Raw genomic sequence first — 21,280 nt, forward strand, 5'->3', positions numbered from 1 at the left:
TTGCGCTCTTCTTTGTGTCTTTGGGTATAGGGGTGAGCAAAATTTTTCCCTTTTCCTTTGGGAAAAGTCCGTTCCGTAGCATGAAGTTCACGTGGTTTGTTAGGTCTATTATGAATTGTTGAGGGGCTGCTTTCATGAGGTTATTTGGGCATATGTCTAGTTTGCAGTGAGATTTGGCATATCTTCTAAGTGTTTCAGTGATGAGGTCTTCTGATGGTGGTTCGAATTCGGTCCAAGTTCTGTCTGCTGGGTATATTCCGTCTTCTGGGTCTAAACAATCTAGGAGTGTGGCGTAGTCAGTAGTGCTGGTAGGTATTTGGAGTCTTAATTGTATAATTTTCTCCTTGAAGTATTTTGCAAGGTTTTCAACGTCTGGTAAATCTTTGTTGTTGTTTGTGACTGGTGTGATGTCTAACAGTTTGTTCACGAAGTAGAAGAGTTTGTGTGTGTCTTTGTAGTTTGGTCCTATTATTGTTTTGTAGTGTAGTCTTTTAGTCTGTTTTATGGTATATTTGTATTTCCTCCGAAGTAGTTTCCAGGCAGTTAGAGTTTGTTCGTCTCTTTTTTTGATCCATGCATGTTCTAGTTTTCTGACTTGTGTTTTAATCTTTTTCAGCTCTTCGGTGAACCATGGGTTTGATTATTTTCTGTGTGTTGTTCTGGTTTGGATTGGGGCAATTTTGTCTAGTGTTGTTGTGCATAAGTCGTCCCATTCTTGGAGGAATTGGATGGTGTTAGCATTGGTTGACCATTCGTTCTGGTATAACTGTTGCCAAAATGTTATTGGGTCTATTTTTCCTCTCGTGGTGTATGTTGTTCGCTCATGTTTGTTGATTGTGTTTATGTGTGTTTTTTGCCAGTTGAGAGAGATATTTGCTTTATAGTGGTCCGACCATAATGTGGTTGTCCATCTTTCGTTGGTAAGTGTGATAGTTGAGTTCTGGTCGAATTTGTGTGTTATGATGTCCAGTGTGTGTCCTTTTTCGTGTGTTGGTTGCGTGTAGGGTGCATGTAGATCCCAGAGTTTTAGGAATTCTTTGCATTCTCGTGTGCCTGTTGAGGTGTCATCCTCAAGGTGTAGGTTAATGTCTCCTACTATAATGATGTTAGTGGCAGATACACATGTGTTCAAGATGAAGTCCATGAGTTGTGTTTGGGAGTCTTGCCATTTTCCTGGTGGTCTGTAGAATAGGATTGCATTAAGGTGTCCTATTAGGTTTGGGTGATTAATTCTAGTCGATGCAATTTCAAGTTGTGGTGAGGTAGATTCACCCGTGGTTGTGATGGTGAATTCGGGTTTGTAAATTATGGCTATTCCGCCCCCTCTTTTTCCACTCCTTATCCAGTGGGTAAGATTAGTTCTAACATAGGCAACCATGACTTTTCATCCTGCCCAGAACCTCTGTATCTCAAATAAATAAACACAGGATTCGTGCCATTGAAATGGCAACAATTTGGCTGCAGGTTTATTCAAACCACTGCTACTCAGTGAATTGAAATTTTCTATGGGGTCTTTCTCATAAAAAGGTTGGAGATCACTGCTGTCCATTAACAAAAATCTGCAGTAGTGGAATTGAGAAAGGCCATACGTTGGAGTGTAGGTTCCCTAGTGGAACTGAGATAAAGTCATTAGAAGAAGTGCACGTTTCCTGGAAAGTAAAACAAGAAGAAGAGAATGAAAACCTGAAACGTAAAAACAAACTAGTTCAGGAGAAAGATGTGCAGGAGGAAAGAAAGAACTAAGTAATAAATATCCTAGGGAGTAGTTGGTGGCTGGGAAGTGCCAAATCTCTGGACCCCACCCTTGTCTTTCCTTGAAAAGGGCCCTAAGCAGGCAGGGAAAAGGTGTTCATTTTGAGCAAGTTAATCTTCTCTCTTTGAAGCAAAGGTAAAGTCAGTTACTAGTCTAATTTGAAGAGTGTATTGTATGTGTGTTTTAGTTTATTTTGTTTGAAGTATTGCTTGGTTAATTGTGGTTTGGGCTGTTTTTTTGTTTTTCTTTTCTTTTCATGGAATGCTTTCTTAAGACTAGGTTTTGGTTAGGAGCATAATATATGGTGTTTGATACAAGAACTTTTATGACCAGAGTAACTTAAATACAACTGTTTCTAGCTATATGTAATCTTGTAAATGTACCAATGTAGGGCTAAACATTTCTAGCTGAAATAGCCAACAGCTTATGTGCAACAAATGAGACTGTTATACAGTTTGTAATAGGTAAGCACATTACACATATTTATAGGCATGACCAGCTTCAGTGTTCATTATCAGTATGCTCTTCTTTTCAAAGCAAGAACTAATTATATGTAGCTGTGGCTTAAACATTGTTGGTATAATTGGGGCTGCTACATTCCATGGTTACTTTTCAATTTGACAACAGCAATATGGGAAAAACTCACTCAAACTCAACCTCAATGGTCATCCATTTTCGATTTGAGGCATACCTAAAATTTAGTTACTTGCTTTTTATATTAGATTGAGGCAAGTCCTAATTAAATCACTATAGTTTATATCTATGGCTAAGGTCCCTTTTATAACCTAAGGGGTGAAATAAGTTGCCCAAGATGATTCCTTTCTAGAAGGAGTAGGCTCTGAATATTTGGCTCATAGCAAGCTAGATTGAGGACCTATTCCTCCTTATCTAAGAAGAACTTGTATCTAATCTGGCCCTTGAAGATTTACTCTTAGCTACTGTTAGAAGCTTTTATGTGTTTTTTTTTTCTGTCCTTTTTGTGATGTATAATTTCAAATAGCTCAGGCTGTACAGCTTTCAAAGTTAAAGAAAAATCTGGCAATAAGTGGTTTATCTACTTTAGTAGTTGGTAACTGTTCTTTGTGTAAAACAAGTGGCTGAACAAACTTTAAAAAAGGTTTAGTTAGGTCACCAATAAATGTAACTTCATCCATACATATTCATGGCATTAATCCTAAAGACGTGACTGCCTAGGTATGTCTCAGAAGTAAGGCATTTGTTATCATAATCCTAAAGACATGACTACCTAGTTACATTCCTGGAGGAGGTTTGAGAAGCTCTGCCCTATAGCCTAGCTAAACTGGATCACTGCATTTATTTTATAATTATGTATCTTTTTTTGTCATCTGGAAATGGTGTAGTGTAGGGAAGTTACTATTTCTAACAAAATAGAAATGCCTCATTTTAATGTTCTGAGACTGATTAGTCTATTTTTGTCAATATCCTGTGAGTATAGCTATCTTGTCTGTTATTGATAAGCACAGGAATAGCTGCAAAGCTTTTCAATAGCGATAAATCTTAATAGTGTAGAAATTGTCAAAGCAGTCCTGGGAGAGGAACCCCCAAGTCAGGTTTTCAGAATATTTGCATGCAAATCATATGCATGTTCATTGTGGATATTTTGAAAACCAGACTGGCTTGGGGTCCTTAAACTGTCTTCTGTGTGTTAACCCATCTTGGTGAGAGAGAGAGGCAGGATGTGATTCAAAACTTTTTCTAGTATTCTTCCTTGAAATGAAACTTTTTTTTTTTTTTTTTTTTTCTCTTTTCTGAAGGGTTTGAAGAACAAAATGACTTCAGTAACAAGCAAACAGGTATGTATACAAATGGTATCTATTATTTCAGTACACTCTTTAATGCTGGAGTTCTAAAGTCCCATACTTCTTGCTTGACAGAATGTATTGGTGAGGGTGGTTAACCTACCACTGGTGAGCTCTACCTGTGTCATGGTGTCATCTGCTTACAGCAGCACAAAAGAGAACCATCCATACCTGAAGTCTGCCTGTGAGGTGGCAGAGAAGGGGGTAAAGAGCATCGCTGCTGCAGCCCTCGCAAATGCCATGCCCATCATCCAAAACCTGGAGCCACAAAGTAAGTGAGTGTGTTGATGATCACCTGAACAGGTTCCTGGGTGTGAGGAAGCCAGCCCATGGGAGTGTTTATGAAACAAAATACAGAAGAGAAGTGGTGTTGAGAGAAGTGTGCACCCTTGGGGGGGAGAGGGTGTCTGTCTTTGTTTTTCTTTGGGTGTTTTGGTGCTTCTGGCTAGCAGAGCTGGAAGGAGAAACTTGAGCTAGGTGTCATGAGGCTCCAGAAGAGCCTGGCCCATGGACCCCTGAATAAAACACTCTGCTGGGGAAGGGTTTAACCATGAGGGTTGAATAGGCTGAGAGTGTTCTCAGAGAGGAAACAGTATTGATATCCCACATTTGCTTAGTTCAAACTGCACAGGGGGAACTGTGTGTACACATTAACTATCATGAGGAGACTGGATTCCCTTTGAGGAACCATAGAAGAGGTTTAATGCATTATCTACTGTTGGACTATTTTCCTTTTGAGCTGACTGAAGCTGCTGGTTGCAGAATTAAGGGTTTCACTTATAAACTGTGGAGTGGTCATTTCAGACTGAACAGTGTGTGGCTGGGTCTTCAAGACAGCCTGTGTATGGCTGCCAGCATTGCTTCCCACAGAGGGTTTGTACCTGAGTGAGTTTCCTGGAGGAGAAGGTCCTCCACCCACTAATGCTGCTTTAGCCCACAGTGCCTCTACCTGGGGAAGACTGCCTTCAGAAGGCTCCAGCCCACCCAGAAAGTGCCCAGGTAAATGGACATTATAGTAAGCTAGTTGCAACATGCAATCTGTTGCTCACTCTTTGATCTGGCCAGCCATCTTGTCCTCCTTGGAGCTACCAGCCTCCAAAGGGCCTACTTTTAAATGAGGCCTGATATTCTTTGGTTGCATTGCCAGATTACGTAATGTGATCAAAAGGATTTAAGCCATAAACTACCTGAAGATTGGAGGGTGGCCAATGTGGCACTTGAAAAGTTCCAGGAAGCCTGTCGGTGCCAGACAAAATAGTGAAAACTACACAAGACATGGATAATGGGACAGTCAGCATGGGTTCAGCTGAGGGAAGGTGTGGTTAAAGGTCAGCTGGTGGCTGGTATAGTGTATCTAGATTTTCAGAAAGCTTTTGATATCAGTCATGGGATAAGAGGCAATGTTCAGTGTGGATTAGGAATTAGGAATTTTTTGTCGGCCAGAACAGAGAGTAGAGTTAAATGGTCATTTCTTTCAATGGAGAAAGGTGAACAGTGGAGTGGGACTGGTAACATATTTATAAATTGAACAATGAGTGAGGTGGTTAAATTTGCAAATGAAACTATTCAAGGTTGTTAAAACACATGCACTATTGCAGAAAGACCTTATGACACTTAATGTGGACAAATCCAAATTGGTGCATGTTGGAAAGAATAAGCTGAATTGCTAGGATCTACCTCTGGGGGGGGGGGGGGGGGGGGGGGGGAGGGGAGGAGCACACAAGAGAAAACACTGAAATCTGCTTCATGTGGCATCCAAAAAAGCAAACAGGATGCTAGGAATTAGAAAAGGGATGGTGAATAAGACCAGAAATACTAGGCCTCTGTATTGCTCCATGGTGCAACTTCACCTTTATTGCATTCAGTTCTGGTTGTAGTTTCTCTAATATAGTGGCATTAAAAAAAAAGTTCAGTGACAAATGATAAAGGGGATGGAACTCTCATATGAGGAAAGGCTAAAAGGTTAGAGCTCTTCTTGGAAAAGAGATGGATGAGATATATAATTGAGGTCTACAGTGGTGTAGAACAAAAACTAAATTGGGGGGGGGGGGGTTCCCCCCCCAAAAAAAATCCCCAAGTACAGACTAAGACAATTGAGGAAGCTATAGTTAAGCTTGACCTCTTAGCAGGAAGATGTAGTAGTAATCTTTACTACATCTGGGTTTAAAAAAAATTGGATTTTTTTTTTTAAAGTCTAGTCTGCTATTGGAGATGCATGGGAAGCAACTACTTGCCACAGCAGATAAGACCTCATACTTTCTCTTCTACCTAGCCTGTGTGTATAATTAGGGTATAGCCCTAGGGTTGGTGATTGCCATCTCCTATTAACCTCTAGATGGGGTATCCTTTCAAGAATGGGACACAATGTACTTCCAGAGGCACATCTACTGAAGTGGGTGTTTGGCCTGTTAAAAAGGCTGGTGTAAATATCACACAATAGATTCCAGGCACTATAACAGTGCACTGATCCTTGCCAGCTTTATAGTTCAATAGAAACTTCTACATCGTGTCTCCTTAATTCCTTGAAACCTAACCTAAATGGCAACTTCAAGCTACTACCAGCATTCCTTGTGTTTGAGTACCTTCTGTTATCAACTTTTTGCAAGTGTTCTGTGACTCTTCTAGCTTTGCCTTGGCAAGCTTATACTATAGAATCTGAACACATTGTTCATCTTCATGGAATAACAGGCTTCATGGCTGTAGCTTAGTTCCAAGTGTCTAGATACTCCTGAGTCCTCCCTAGCCACCATCAGTCAAGTCACTGACTTACATAAGAACATAAGCACTGCCATACTAGGACAGACCAAAGGTCCAAGCCCAGCATCCTGTTTCCAACAGTAGCCAATCCAGGTTAAAAGTACCTAATAAGATCCAAAAACAGTACATTACATTTTATGCTGCTTATCCTAGAATTAAGCAGTGTATTTCCCTAAATCCTTAATGGCTTGTGGACTTTTTCCTAAAAAAAAAAAATTTAACCCCACTAAGCTAACTGCTTTTACCACATTTTTCTGGCAACAAATTTTCCAATTTGTTTTAAATGTACTACTTTGTAGCTTCATTGTGTGCCCCCTAGTACTAGTATTTTTTGGAAAGGGTAAACAAGTGATTCACATCTACCCATTCCACTCCACTCTCATTTTATAGACATCTATCATATCTTTTCTCCAAGCTGAAGAGTCCTAGCCACTTTGTCCTATCCCCTTATCACTTTCTCTGTACCTTTTTCTAATTCCACTAACTTTTTTTTTTTATTTATTTATTTTTTTTAATAGTTGGGATGACCAGAATTGCACACAGTATTTGACGTGCAGTCACGCTAGCGAGCGATACAAAGGCATTTTAACATCCTCATTTTTGTTTTCCATTCATCTCCTAAACTTTCTATTTGCTTTCTTGGCCACCACCACACATTGAGCAGAGGGTTTTAATGTATCAACGAGGACACCTAGATCCCCTTCCTGGTCAGTGACTCCTAATGTGAAACCTAGAATGATCAACAGAACTCTTTTCAATAATTGCATGACTTCTTACCAGTGCTTATTTCTAACTGAAATTGTATTAGACAGACAACTATTAATGACTTAAGCTAAAGGGAAAATCAGTTCTGTTGCACATAGCTAAAACTGCAGCCATCTTCTACTGATGTGAGGGCTAGGTTCCTGGATCCTGTAGTCCTTGCTGTGGTCTGACTTACGTAGGTGTCTTCTTCCCCCCCCCCCCCCCCCCCCCCCCCCCCCCCCCTCCCCAATAACTGACAACCAGAGCCCACAATGTCCAACACTCACACACTGAGCAGAAGGGGAAGTTAGAGTAGGTAGCTATTTCTAAAGAGGAATCAAGGGTGGGAAATTCTTAAGAGCCCATATGTGATTATCTTGTTCTGAGTTGCTTCCCCATTCTCTGTGGATAACTCTCATCAGCTCATAACCTTGATGTCTTCCTCTCTGCACATATCCAACAGACTTAAAATTTGTCCTTTCTGAGAACACTACCAAAACCCTTATCTACATTCATCTCACCTCACTACTGCAACTTGCTTCTCGCAGGTCTCTCCCATTAAGCTATATACCTTACCTTCAATTTGTTCAAAATTCTGCCAATGTTGCTGCTCTCGTATTACCTCTCTTCACAAGTCACTTATTGGCTCCTCTTCCCCACACTTCTCCACAGGAACTCTGTTAATTGGGTATTTTTTTCTGTACCAGACTCCATTCCTCTTCACCACACACCTGGAATACTTGAGTCAGTACATCGTTTCATCTATGGCCACTTTTTCTTAGGCTGCTCCTAATCACTATTCACTTGTTCAGTACCCATGTCTGACATAAACCTCATCCCTTCATCCCATCTGTCCTGGTTGGATTGTAAGCTCTGAGCAGGGGCTATGAACACGTATTTCTAGTAGTACTATAGAAATGATTAGAAGTAGCAATACTTTCAAGTTTCCTAAACTTTAAGGGACTTAAAGCCAGTGGCCTACCAAGGGGGGGGGGGGGGTGATGCACCAATCACATGGCTCTGCTTTGCTGGTCCCCTGCCCAGAACAAGTTGGGCAGGGGACCAACTGCTCAGTGCACTCCCTTGTAGGAGGGAGAATAGGGTTGATGCACCCCAGGTGTCAACCAACCTAGGTAGCCACTGCTTAAAACTATTGTGCCAATGTGCTTAAGTCTAATGTGGCCCTCACTTGAGGCTCCTCATCTGTTCTATATTTATTTATTTGTTACATTTAATGGGCACATGCTTCTCTGCATCTTCACCAGAAGAATACATCTACATTTTAATACTTTGTAGTTGCTGTTGCAAATAACTATGCCTGCATTGGACTGGACAAAATGGAAAAGCTACCCATCCTCTACCAACCAACTGAAAGGGTAAGGTAGCTGCTGTGGGATACTCGTTTTGTTTATAGAACTGTTGGATTTCAATTTGTGGGCAGGGGTAGGTGTGGTAGTGATTTGTAGCTGCTTTGTTCCACTATACTGGCTATAAAAACCAGAGTATAATCAGAGGGAGCCAAAGGAGATTAATCAGACATCCAAATATTTAACTAATGTTGCAGTAAGTGTTTTATAGATAATGGGAGAGTTCTCAAGTATAAACTCACCCAAGCAAGACTACACCGAAGTGATAGCTCTAAGGGTGAACAAACTTCTCCAAAGTTTTCAATTTTGTGTGAACAAAATACACACCCGTGCTCTCTTCACAACATAATCAATAAACTACTTCAATATTTAAAAATGTCTGAATCAATCTCAAACCTTTGCTCCATCCAACCTCATACACATGTGAAACTTTTTGTATGTCATAACTCCCTCACTTTCTCAATAAGGTATCTATATACTGTAATCAAAAAATATTTTAAACTGCCAAGAGTGCAATAATGTATCACTCCTTTTTATACAGTCTATAGGTGGACGTAAGACCTCGATCAAACATAAATTTATATGAAATAGCCTCAACAGCCCAGGGAACCTAACATTAGGACTCCACTGAAATGGCCAACATCATAGGCTCCTACCGCCTTCCGAAAAAAATCAGACATCAAAAAAACTCCCACACTTAGGGAGAAAAAGATTCTGTGAGCAAAAAACGGAAAACTGAGTATCTTCCGATATCAAAAAGTGATCAGTCTATACACCCCTCTATAGAGTGCTAATGGATGTAAAACTGTAGTATCCATTACTAGACCCCTCTAGATGAAAACTGGAAGGTATTGAAAAATGAAACAATTGCAATGTCTACTATTCAGCATATATCGGCAACAAAACATTCAAAAAATCAACAACTTAGCTTAAAGTGCTGATTTGTGACTCTTCTAAAGTCTTTATATCCTGACTCCCAGGTAGCAATGATGAGTGTTTCAAATTGCTAATTCGTTTCCATCAGTCATACTTTTAAGAAGGTCATAAAGTTGAATACAATTTGCTCTTATTCAATATTTTTAAGTGGGTATTAATATACAGTACTCCACACTCACAATGTCTTATTGTATTCAACTTTGATCACTTTTGATATCGGAAGATACTCTGTTTTCCGTTTTTGTTTTTGTTTCTTTTGTTCACAATATTTCTCCTAAGTGTGGGAGTTTATTTTTTTTTTTTTTCGGAAGGCGGTAGGAACCTATGATGGTGGCCATTTCAGTGGAGTCCTAATGTTAGGTTCCCTGGGCTGTTGAGGCTATTTTATTCATATAAATTTCTTGTTTGAGGTCTTACGTCCACCTATAGACTGTATAAAAGGAGTGATACCTAGTGTGTTTGATCTATATACTGTAGTAATATCTTCAAGATACTTAGTATTGTATTATTACTATTGAGGAAACTACACTTCTCCTTTCTTCCTCAAAATGTACCACCTGTTCCTCTGATCCCATTCCCACCCACCTTCTTAATGCCATCTCTCCTACTCTTATTCCTTTTATCTGTCACATTCTCAACCTCTCACTTTCCACTGCGACTATCCCTGCTTCCTTTAAACATGCTGTGGTCACACCTCTCCTTAAGAAGCCTTCACTTGACCCTACTTGTCCCTCTAATTACCGACCCATCTCCCTCCTTCCTTTTCTCTCCAAATTACTTGAGCGTGCTGTTCACCACCGCTGCCTTGATTTTCTCTCCTCACATGCTATTCTTGACCCATTACAATCTGGTTTTCGCCCTCTCCACTCAACTGAAACTGCGCTTACTAAAGTCTCCAATGACCTATTACTGGCTAAATCCAGAGGTCAATATTCCATCCTCATTCTTCTTGATCTTTCCGCTGCTTTTGACACTGTCGATCACAGCATACTTCTCGATACCCTGTCCTCACTTGGATTCCAGGGCTCTGTCCTTTCCTGGTTCTCTTCCTACCTCTCCCTCCGCACCTTTAGTGTTCACTCTGGTGGATCCTCTTCTACTTCTATCCCTCTGCCTGTCGGTGTACCTCAGGGTTCTGTTCTTGGTCCCCTCCTCTTTTCTATCTACACTTCTTCCCTTGGTTCATTAATCTCATCCCATGGCTTTTCCTACCACCTCTATGCTGATGACTCCCAAATCTACCTTTCTACCCCTGATATCTCACCTTGCATCCAAACCAAAGTTTCAGCGTGCTTGTCTGACATTGCTGCCTGGATGTCTCAACGCCACCTGAAATTAAATATGACCAAAACCGAGCTTCTCATTTTCCCCCCCAAACCCACCTCCCCGCTCCCCCCGTTTTCTATTTCTGTTGATGGCTCTCTCATTCTCCCTGTCTCCTCAGCTCGAAACCTTGGGGTCATCTTTGACTCTTCTCTCTCCTTCTCTGCTCATATCCAGCAGACCGCCAAGACCTGTCGTTTCTTTCTTTACAACATCCGTAAAATCCGCCCCTTTCTTTCCGAGCACTCTACCAAAACCCTCATCCACACCCTTGTCACCTCTCGTTTAGACTACTGCAATCTGCTTCTTGCTGGCCTCCCACTTAGTCACCTCTCCCCTCTCCAGTCGGTTCAAAACTCTGCTGCCCGTCTCATCTTCCGCCAGGGTCGCTTTACTCATACTACCCCTCTCCTCAAGACCCTTCACTGGCTCCCTATCCGTTTTCGCATCCTGTTCAAACTTCTTCTACTAACCTATAAATGTATTCACTCTGCTGCTCCCCAGTATCTCTCCACACTCGTCCTTCCCTACACCCCTTCCCGTGCACTCCGCTCCATGGATAAATCCTTATCTGTTCCCTTCTCCACTACTGCCAACTCCAGACTTCGCGCCTTCTATCTTGCTGCACCCTACGCCTGGAATAAACTTCCTGAGCCCCTACGTCTTGCCCCATCCTTGGCCACCTTTAAATCTAGACTGAAAACCCACCTCTTTAACATTGCTTTTGACTCGTAACCACTCGCCTCCACCTACCCTCCTCTCTTCCTTCCCGTTCACATTAATTGATTTGATTTGCTTACTTTATTTATTTTTTGTCTATTAGATTGTAAGCTCTTTGAGCAGGGACTGTCTTTCTTCTATGTTTGTACAGCGCTGCGTATGCCTTGTAGCGCTATAGAAATGCTAAATAGTAGTAGTAGTAATTATATTTCATGAAACAATGTAATATAATCAATTGGGCACTTAGTGTGAGCTAGTAAGGTGATCTAATCCAATATACGATGTGGAATCTTTTGAGCAGGTCCAATATGTTTAGTCCTGATTTCAAAGCGCTCATACGCTTCTAATTATAGCGAGTCCGACTTTGTAGGGTTTCATATACACTTCCTCAGGAACTCGTATGATATAACCAAAATAAAGTTGGGAAAAGATGCCCCTATTTAGTTTGACTATACTGCATCAAGACCTTAAGGGGCAGAGGGTAAAAAAAAAAAATCAAATACAGCAATGCTTTTTCTAGACTCAAGCAGTTTTTTGCAAGGCTTGGGCTGATTCACTTATTCCTGAGGCTTAGGCATTGACCAACTTTCTGACCTATACGTTTCAGCTCGTGGGTACTGTTTAATTCTGTCTTTACAACATGTAGGTTGTGGCTAATGCCATTGGCCTTGTGCTTGGTGTGAAAGGGACTGTGACACAAGCAAAGGATGCTGCTGCCCATATGATTACTGGAGTGGTGGCCAAGACCAAGGGAGCTGTGCAGGAAAGTATAGAAACGACCAAGGCAGCTGTGAGTAGCAGTGTCAATGCTGTTCTAGGAAGTCACATGATGCAGATGGTGAGCACTGGAGTAGATGCAGCCCTGACCAAGTCTGAGGCTCTTGTGGATCAGTATTTCCCACTGAGTGATGAAGCAGGTAATTAAACTATGCAAGTACTACTTACTAAGTTGCACTGTTGCCAGCCTTTCGTGTACCATTTTGTCTTCCACTGTAAACTTTATATGGCCATTATAACTTGACTCAGCTCTTCTGAAGCTGTGTAATCTGTTCAGTATGCCTCAGTTTCTAAATTGTCATGGCATACTAGACTCGCATTCATAATAGGAATATCTGACTAAAACCTTTCAAGACTCTTCAGTTACTTCCTCTTTAGAAACGGTTAACACAATTTCTTTGCCTAGCCACAAAAGCTGCCATCCTTGAAGGACTTGAAGCTGGAACCCAGGAGCCAAGTTACTATATTAGACTGAAGTCCTTGTCCTCCAAGGTTCACAGGCGAGCTTACGAGAAGGTTTTGAACAAAGTCAATGATGCCATAACCCAGCTGCACCACACCATTGACTTGGTAAGATTCTGTTTAGGAGGCATTTGGTCTTCAGTGATCACATGAGCATATACAAACCCTTGGCACTAATATGGTTTTGACAGTATACAACAAGTCTCAAAGGTGCTAAAGAATGAGGCAACAGTCATATTGTCTAGTTTCTGCTCAGATGGCTGTTCTCTACATCTGGGGATTTCCTTTGTTTCAAGCTTTTTCCAGAAAGTGAGATGCTTTGGCAAACCATGAGACCTAGCACTGGTATAGCCTCTGAGCATCATGCAAGAGAAGCGTATGATGTGTCTGGCATAGACACAATTCTGCAGGATAGTTAGGACTGCAACTCCTGGCTACTAGACTAACATTGACATGCTGTGCTTGTCTGTTCCTGCCTAATTCACTACTTATAATGCTGTGAATGTCCTCATTGGCATAGACAGAAGATGCCTCACCACCAACAAAGCCATTCTAGGCTATAGGATATTGCTAGTATAAATGAATAGGTAGGAGTTGGGTTAAAGGTTTGTAGTATTTTTAGTAACCAGTAGTGCAACAAGGGGTTGCACAGAACAAGTGCACCCAGACCCCCTACCCCTCTTACATTTCGTGTTCCAAGGCAGGGGACCAGCAAAGCCAACAGCTATGCCCCTGCTTCTCACCTTGCTAGGGGGATGGAGCTAGTTGGGAGTATATTTGCAACCAACTAGATAACATTGGTATATTTGTACCAAGGCAAGAAGCTGTACTACATGGTACCAGTAGAAATGGCTTCTGCTTGAAGCTCTTAAGTAGAAGGAATATGAACAACCTAGCCTTATTTCATTAAAATGTCCCTCTACTACACACTCCAGTTTGATAGTGAGTGACCATGTATTACCTCTGGACTAGATTTTTTGTTTTTTATAAATGGAGGGGGGGGGGGGGAATTAGTCAAGATAGGGCTATAGCCCACTTAGTGCATGGGATAGGGTTTTGTAAGTAGCAGCTAAAACACATAAATGCTATACATTATTCAGTGCTTCAAGTAACTACATTCCAATAGATTTGACAAAAGTACTGTATTTAGATTTTACTACATTCAGATCTTCGTTTTTTTATTTTAGACAAGTGAGTCGCGTATCCTAATTGGAGTCCAGGACTTGACTCGCCAACTTAGGACCACCTGCCTTACTCTGGTATCAAGAATTCAAGACTTGCCCCAAAACCTCCAGGACCAGATCCATCAAATTCACATTATGGCTGGAAACATCTACCAGAACTTCAACTCTACCACTTTCAAAAGCATGGCTGAGCAGCTCTGCACCATCACCAAAACTCAGTTGAAGAAAATTGAGTTGCATGTGGAGGATTACTTTGTATCTTTCATCTACCCTCAGCTGCAGGAATACAGAGATGAGGAGGAAGAAGAGCTGCCTGAACTTTGCACCTGCTGGAAGGACTCTTTAACTGCAATGGTTATGTTTTACCAGAAATATATTTGGCTTTAGAACTTTAGGACTGCTGCCATGATTGAAGGCGTAACTTTAATTTAGAGAAGTTTTCCTGCAGAGATGTGATGTTTCTAGTGGATAGATAAGGATGATAGGCTGCTTTTGGTGCAGAAAGATTGGGCTACTGTTCATCAGTGCAATGCTTGGGGAAAAATGTGCCTTCAAACTTGAAGTGTGCTCATAGATGTAAAAAAAATTTTCTTGAAGGATTATGCTTTTTACTAAGCTGACTCTTTGCATCTAGCATTCAGATATTCAAAAGGGCTTGACTAGCCTTATGACATCAATCCAAAGAGCTAGCTAGAATATGAGGAAGCCTTTCACATTTACCGTGTCTTGTCATCTCATTGTTTTGGTATACATTGTAAATTGTCAAATGGGTTATACTGTTGATCCATACATTTTGTAATGTCTCTAACTATATAAATATTTTGGCAACCAACTATGCATGAGGGGTGGTTTTTTAACTTCTTGCTATAGCTACTAACAATAACTAAATGCTTGTTTTGAAAGCAAATACTACCAGTATTGGGCAAACTCACAATCACAAGTCTAGGTTTCCACAATAGAAGTTGCCAAATCCTGTGTTAGCATTACATGGTCTGAAATGGATGCTACCCATTAAATATGCATTCTGCATTTCTTAGAAAAGGGATCAGATCTATTACACAAGCAAATTGTACCCATCACAACATAGCTGTCTAAACTCTACTTGTGTACATTAATTTGAAGAGCTACCTCCCTCAGCAAATGCAGGTCTTGGCTTTTACCTGAATTAACAGTTGTCAGCTGTAGAGACAGGATTCATATTCTAAAGTCAGGCATTTGTCCCAACTCTATTTTAATAGATGGGCAATTTACCATACTGCAGCCTCTTATTCTAGTGCTGCTTTCTGTAATGAACATTCTGCAGTTCAGCTATTTCTAATTAGGTTTTCAGTCTCGCCTATTAGAGGCAACAAACTGTCTCTCTGGCAGTGAGGATTTGGCCATAACAATCTTACAACCAGTCTAGGCTAAAAGTAGAATTTGTCCAAGCAAGGAATAGCTCATATCCATATCCAAGGGGCTAATACAACCATCCCAACATCTATGCGTAGTCCTCTCTGCTTATGTTCATATATCTAAAGAGTGAAAACACTTCCTATGGAAAAGTGGTAGATTGTCCCTAATACTTCAACAACCAATAACAGCCTTCAGAAAGACAATAGAGGCCCCTATAAAGTAACAGGATGTTTCAAAGCTGACACTTATGACTTTTGAGGCATACCCAGGGCTAGTCCAAAAGAAGCAGTAAAGACAAAATGCCAGCACTACAGTAGAAAAACATGTGGCATGACTATTTCTGGATAGTTGTCTTGAGTGAGACTTCATTCATAGGGAGATGCTCAACTCCAGCACTGTTCCAGACAGTGCTGTAAACCACCAGAGCAGAACTCCCTAATGCTCAATGCAAATAGAAGCATGTACATAGTGTTGAGCATTAGGGAGTTAGTGGGAGAATTGTGCTTGGTGCATAAGTGGAGGAGTTCCATGGTATCTGTTCTTGCATATATGTGCTTGGCAAAAACTAAATGTGAAGGACACATCGCTGGCCTTAAACTAATTTGGGACATGGCTGCAACTCGGTGTTTTTCATTTTGAGTCTGCTGTGACTTGGGGATAATTTCTGAAGGGCTGCCACAGGCTTCCTTTTTCTTTCAAAGGAATTGCTAGAAATCCTCTTCCAATACCCTAATGCCTGTTCGGACCTGATGGTTGTGGTTTTGTTTTGGGGTTTTTTAAGTGGGAAGGCGGTTTTGTTTTGGCTGCTCTTCTCTGAGCATTGGGCAGGAATATAATCTCATCTACATCTCCTTGCCACTTCATATGGTTCCACAATTTCTAGTATTTTTCTCTCCCCCCTCATGGTCTAATATTGGTCCTCTTCCTCTCCCATCTCTCGTCCTATTATCAAAACTTTTCACATATGGCATACTGTTCCTGCTAATCTTCCTATCCTGTGATCCAGCATATCTATTTTCCCCAACTGCTCTTCTATCCAGCATCCTCCCTGGGCTACTTTAAACAAGTCAATGGATCCCCACAGTTGGGAATCACTTTCTCTTCTCCCTACCATGGTCCATCTCTCTCCCTTCACCTTCTGTAAAAAAAATAATTCCATGTCAAGAGTACTGGTATGTGATCGACCAAGACAGAAATGTGAAGTTCTGTCACAGGGGACAAGATTGTGGCAAAAGAAAAGCATCAGCATCGTTGCAGGCACTTTGTGAGATAGACTGCTGTGCTAGAGCCCCAGCCTTGTTAGGGGAAGAGGGAGGAGGCAATGGAGTGTGGTGGAGAGAAGGGGAAGACAGGCCTGTAGCTGCCCTGTTCTCCATCCCCAGTTTGTGAAGACTACTGTACTTTAGGTATTGAAGTTCTACACTTATGCCTGCTATTGACATGACAGCATGAGAGGACTTAGAATTCAAAAAGTACCACCTCATGCATATATTGGGGTAGGCTCCTTGGGACATGTGCATGAAATTCCTGCTATGATGCATTAGTGCTGTCAGTCCACAATGGATCAATACTCTACTTTTGTGTGTCGGTCTGGTAGCTAGGTAATGCAAAGAAACAGTGAGAACAAAAGTGAACTTCTCCTCAACTAGCCAGAATTACATGCTCCTGCACTAGAAGGACAAAAAATTAGTCAGATAAAGCCTGTGCCACCTTCTACAGGTGGACAATATACCTCACTTATTGATCACTCGTGTGTATTACACCAACCTGACATTACTTACAACAGAACCATTATGTACTTAAGCCCACATCATATGTCTAAGTGATTGTGTTCAAACACCATTAGTGTCAATAGTCTCCAGTTTCAACAACCAGTCCCATAGTGCATCAATGAAAAATATGCAATATATACATTAAAACTCAATATTTTAAATGCATGGTGGGGTGCACATGTGGTATGTGTTCAGGACTCAGACGGTTAGGATTTGCCAACTGTCTGGCTTACAGCGAATTCAGCAGAACATTTCATTATGTTCGGAAGGCAGGGTAGGAAATATTAAACTCAAAGGTGTCAACACATCAGTTGTCCAATTCTCTGTCTGCTTCCATAGTAAAACATGTTAACCACAACCAAATGCTGAGATCCAAGATGGCGACGAGAGCAGATGTGGCTTCACAAAGCTCCTGAACATGTGTGTGGATCCTGGTTGGAAATTTTCCTGGTGTTTGACATGGGAAAAAGGAAAGGGAAACCAAGGTTACTAACCTCTTCGAGTCCTGTGGAAACCCCAACCATCTGCCAGACCACCCTGGAAAGCTTCAGAGGGTAGGAGACCCAGTGTTCGCTTCACCAGAACCGGCAGCCTTGGAAGCAGACCATAGCGTAGAGGGAGTTTCACTCAGTCCTCCCTCCTGCACAGCTCCTTCAATGCCAGGTAGTGGATACGTGCTGATGGGGTCACTGCATGCTGGGGGGCCCGACAGGGGTCAGGCTTCTACCGCTGAGAGAGGAGGACCCATGGCTATGCAAACCCTGGGAAGAGAATCTTCAGAGGAGAACCGGGCATCTCAGCTTGCTTCCCCTCCTACCCAGGGCTCTACTCCCAGAAGCAATGGAGAACTGAGGAGACCTGCTGTGGTAACAACTTTTATGGGATGTGATTCAGGGTTTAAATACCTTCCTCCTTCAGGTATATAATACCTTTAAAGGAGAGATTGTGGATTTGAAACAATCTTTTCAAGTTTTGTCTGACAATGTTGAAAATTATTCACATAGAATTGAATCAATAGAAGGGGAGATAGTTTACGAAGTTTTTCCTCACTGGCTATTAAGAACAAAGATGTGCAAGTCTGTAAGTTGGAGAACTAAGGAAGAAAAAATAATTTCAGGTTTTTAAATTTCCCTAAGTCACTACTCATCTCAGCTCTTGATTTGCTAAGGAAATATTTTGGGAATACCGACTGAGGGTTATCCACCCATAGTCTCAGCCCAATATATCACGGGAACTTCTAGATATACTACATGACTTCAATCTGATATGAACTTGACTGAATTTCTAGAAAGTTCCCCGGAAGTAATAACAGAACGGACTACCCTTCTAGTAACGTTTGCCTTAGAACCAGACAAAAATAATATTTTTCAAACTTATTTTTGCCACATGAATGCAGAGTTTTTGGGTGCAAAAATTAAAATTTTTCTTGACAGCCAGGGAAACACAAAAAAGGACAGAATTCTTAGTTTTAAATCCTAGAATTCTTAATTTGGGTGGTACGTTTGTGTTGAAATTCCCTTGCAAAGAAACTGTTGGAATATATTAATTCTAAAGAGGGTGTTACAGATACCTTGGTCACATCTAGTAATTGATCTCACTGTATATCAGCTGCGAATATCCGGCTCTCTATTGCTAATATATTTTCTTAGTATTTTTATTTCCTAGTACTTGGATCCAAATATGTTGACAAAGTGAAAATAACTTTTTTTTGTTGTTGTTAAATCTATTTGTTTAGTTTGCACAAACAGTATCACAGGCACTCAAAATTGTGGACACACGTCAAGTGAAAGGAGGAAAAAAGCCTTGAGAAGCTCCTAGGATTTTTTTACTAAATAACCCTAAAGGAACGGGACTTCCTCATCATAGGCAAAAACCTCCATCATGTAGTGCGTTGACTATTAGCTTAATAAACAGTTCGATATGCTGAAAACAACTTAGATGAAGTGTGTCCACAATTTTCAGTTCCTGTGATAATTGTATGTGCAAATTAGGGAACTCTCTCTCCCCCATTTAGTATTGTAGTTCAAATCTATTTGTTTTCCTGTTAATTAAGTTGTGATATTGCATAAACATTTATGTTAAATATATAAATGTAAAATAAAAATATATTGTGTAAAACATGTTAAAAAGTGAGGAAGGAGGAGAGCCGATAAGTTGAGGCAAAACTTGGAAGTAAGTTCCCCCATTTACCTCCCCCCCCCCCCCCTTAAGTCACCAGCTGAGGCTCTATAGCCATAGTAACTAGCAGCAGACTGTAGGTGGGATTCAATCAATGGTAGAGGCAGAAGACTGGAAGGCACTTCTCATCAAGGAAGGAAATTGTTCTTTCTACATGGGGGGAGGGGGTAGAAGGGGCATATTTTTGGAGGTTTGTTTCTCTATACACTTCAGGAGAAGCATTTCCCAACAGCTGCAGTATTCATATAGTGATCAAGGAATTTCACCTTAAACTCCTTCCTCATATCCTCTTCTGCTAAGACAAACATGTACATACCAACTACACCTAAGACATGCGTTTACATGCAGAGGAGTTGGAAAGTTCTATGAACCACTGTCCTCATGGGTGTGCTTATTTTGTGTGTTTTCTTTCTTTATATAGTTGGTTTTAGCAATAGCTATGCCTGTATTGGTGTGGAAAAAATTAGAGCAGTTATCCATTCTCTGTCAATCAACTGATAAGGTAACCTCCCCCCCCCCCCCCCCCCCCAACAATTCATTACCACAAAGATGACAAAGGTAAATGTGCTATGCAACTACAACATGTGTTTCTTTACTAGCAGGGTGTTAAATCTTGTATCACAAAAAATGATGACAATTATTTCCTTTCATCTTGGAAAGGACGCCTGTAGCTGAATAAGTGGTAATCTGATCACAATTTTGCTGTGCCTCTATCATGCATGAGTAACCATCTTAAACTGAGCTTAATTTTTTCTGGTCATGACAAATAGAAGAGGATGGTGTAAGATTACTGTGCCATATTGGGGAACTAGCTTTACTACTACAAGTACTACTAATCATTACTATAGCGCTATTTGCCGTATGCAGTGCTGTACAAATTATATGCAGGTACTTTCTCTGTCCCTAGAGGGCTCACAATCTAAGTTTTTGTACCTGGGGCAATGGAGGGTTAAGTGACTTGCCCAAGGTCACAAGGAGCTGTAGCCAGAAGTGAACCCAGGTCTCCAGGATCAAAGCCTGCTGCACTAGCCATTAGGCTACTCCTGAATTACATGCCACACTTGCAAAATTCACTAGAGTGCACTTTTCCCTTTTGCAACTTATGCACAGACTTCTATTTAGAGATTCTTTTTCTGCATACTGCCTGGATAATGCAGGTTTCTGGGCCTGATTCACAGAAGTAACTTTCATAACTTTTGAGTGGGAAAACAGACGTTAAGCAAGGATTAGTCTCATTAGAAATAGCAGCAGTTTGTCTATTGAGAATCACGTTGACTAAGTGTGTACCTGAAGTCCTTCCACTCTTAGGGCTCATTCCCCTAGAGAAATGCTACTCCTCTACTGTGATCAATTCCATTACATTAACTATATCCTACACTAGCCTCAAGAGTTCAGTATGGCTCAATCAGACTACATATACCCAGGAAAAAATGACAAGAGGTTGGGTAGTACAAACTTTTTTTTTAATAAAAGGCTTTTTAATATCACTAAGTAATATGTTCCACCATTTAGCAGGTTCATACAGGAAACATAGCTGAATAAACTACAGTTTGCCTAGAATTTAGAGTAAAATTAGAAGTTCTCTGGAGTAAGACTTGAGATTTCTTACTGGTAAAGCAATAAGGTATGTAGGACCTTTTCTCATACAGAATGAGGTCAAAGAACAGAATTTAAAATAATGTGCACCACCACTAATAGCCAATGCAAACTTATGTGGCTCTCCACTTCAATATCTTGTACATCAACAAAGATGATGTGTTTCTGTAGTGTCTGAGATTTTTTTCAGCAGTGATTTACAACCTACATGAATATTACTATCAATATGGGATAAAACAATAGCTTGAAAAATGAGATGTTGTTCTTTTTCAAAATAAGCCCCAATGTACAGTAGTTGCCATAATGCTTTGGAAACCTTAATGGTAATGGCTTGTATGTTGTCAAACATGTCTATCACATGTGGAAGGGCATAATCGAACGGCGCCAGCCATCTTCAGGGCTGGTTCCGTAAGGGGGCGGAGCCAACTGTATTTTCGAAATACGGTTGGGGCCGGCTAAATCGATCACCGGGTTTAGAGGAGATGGCCGGCTTCGT

At 40.9% G+C, this 21,280-nt stretch overlaps 2 protein-coding genes across 1 annotated transcript; one reads left to right on the top strand and one right to left on the bottom strand.

Annotated features, from left to right (window-relative positions):
* The window catches only part of LOC115463556 (perilipin-2-like), a 198,836-nt gene that overhangs the window by 66,917 nt on the left and 110,639 nt on the right, over nt 1-21,280 (bottom strand).
* LOC115463558 (perilipin-2-like) lies at nt 1,818-14,675 on the top strand. The gene is made up of 7 exons (XM_030194201.1): nt 1,818-1,888; nt 3,529-3,567; nt 3,649-3,844; nt 8,371-8,450; nt 12,067-12,337; nt 12,604-12,767; nt 13,847-14,675. Exons 2-7 carry the CDS (start codon nt 3,544-3,546, stop codon nt 14,228-14,230), a joined length of 1,119 nt encoding a protein of 372 aa, XP_030050061.1. The 5' UTR covers nt 1,818-1,888; nt 3,529-3,543; the 3' UTR covers nt 14,231-14,675.

This window comes from Microcaecilia unicolor, chromosome 2, assembly GCF_901765095.1.
Source record: "Microcaecilia unicolor chromosome 2, aMicUni1.1, whole genome shotgun sequence".
Taxonomy (NCBI): Eukaryota; Metazoa; Chordata; class Amphibia; order Gymnophiona; family Siphonopidae; genus Microcaecilia; species Microcaecilia unicolor.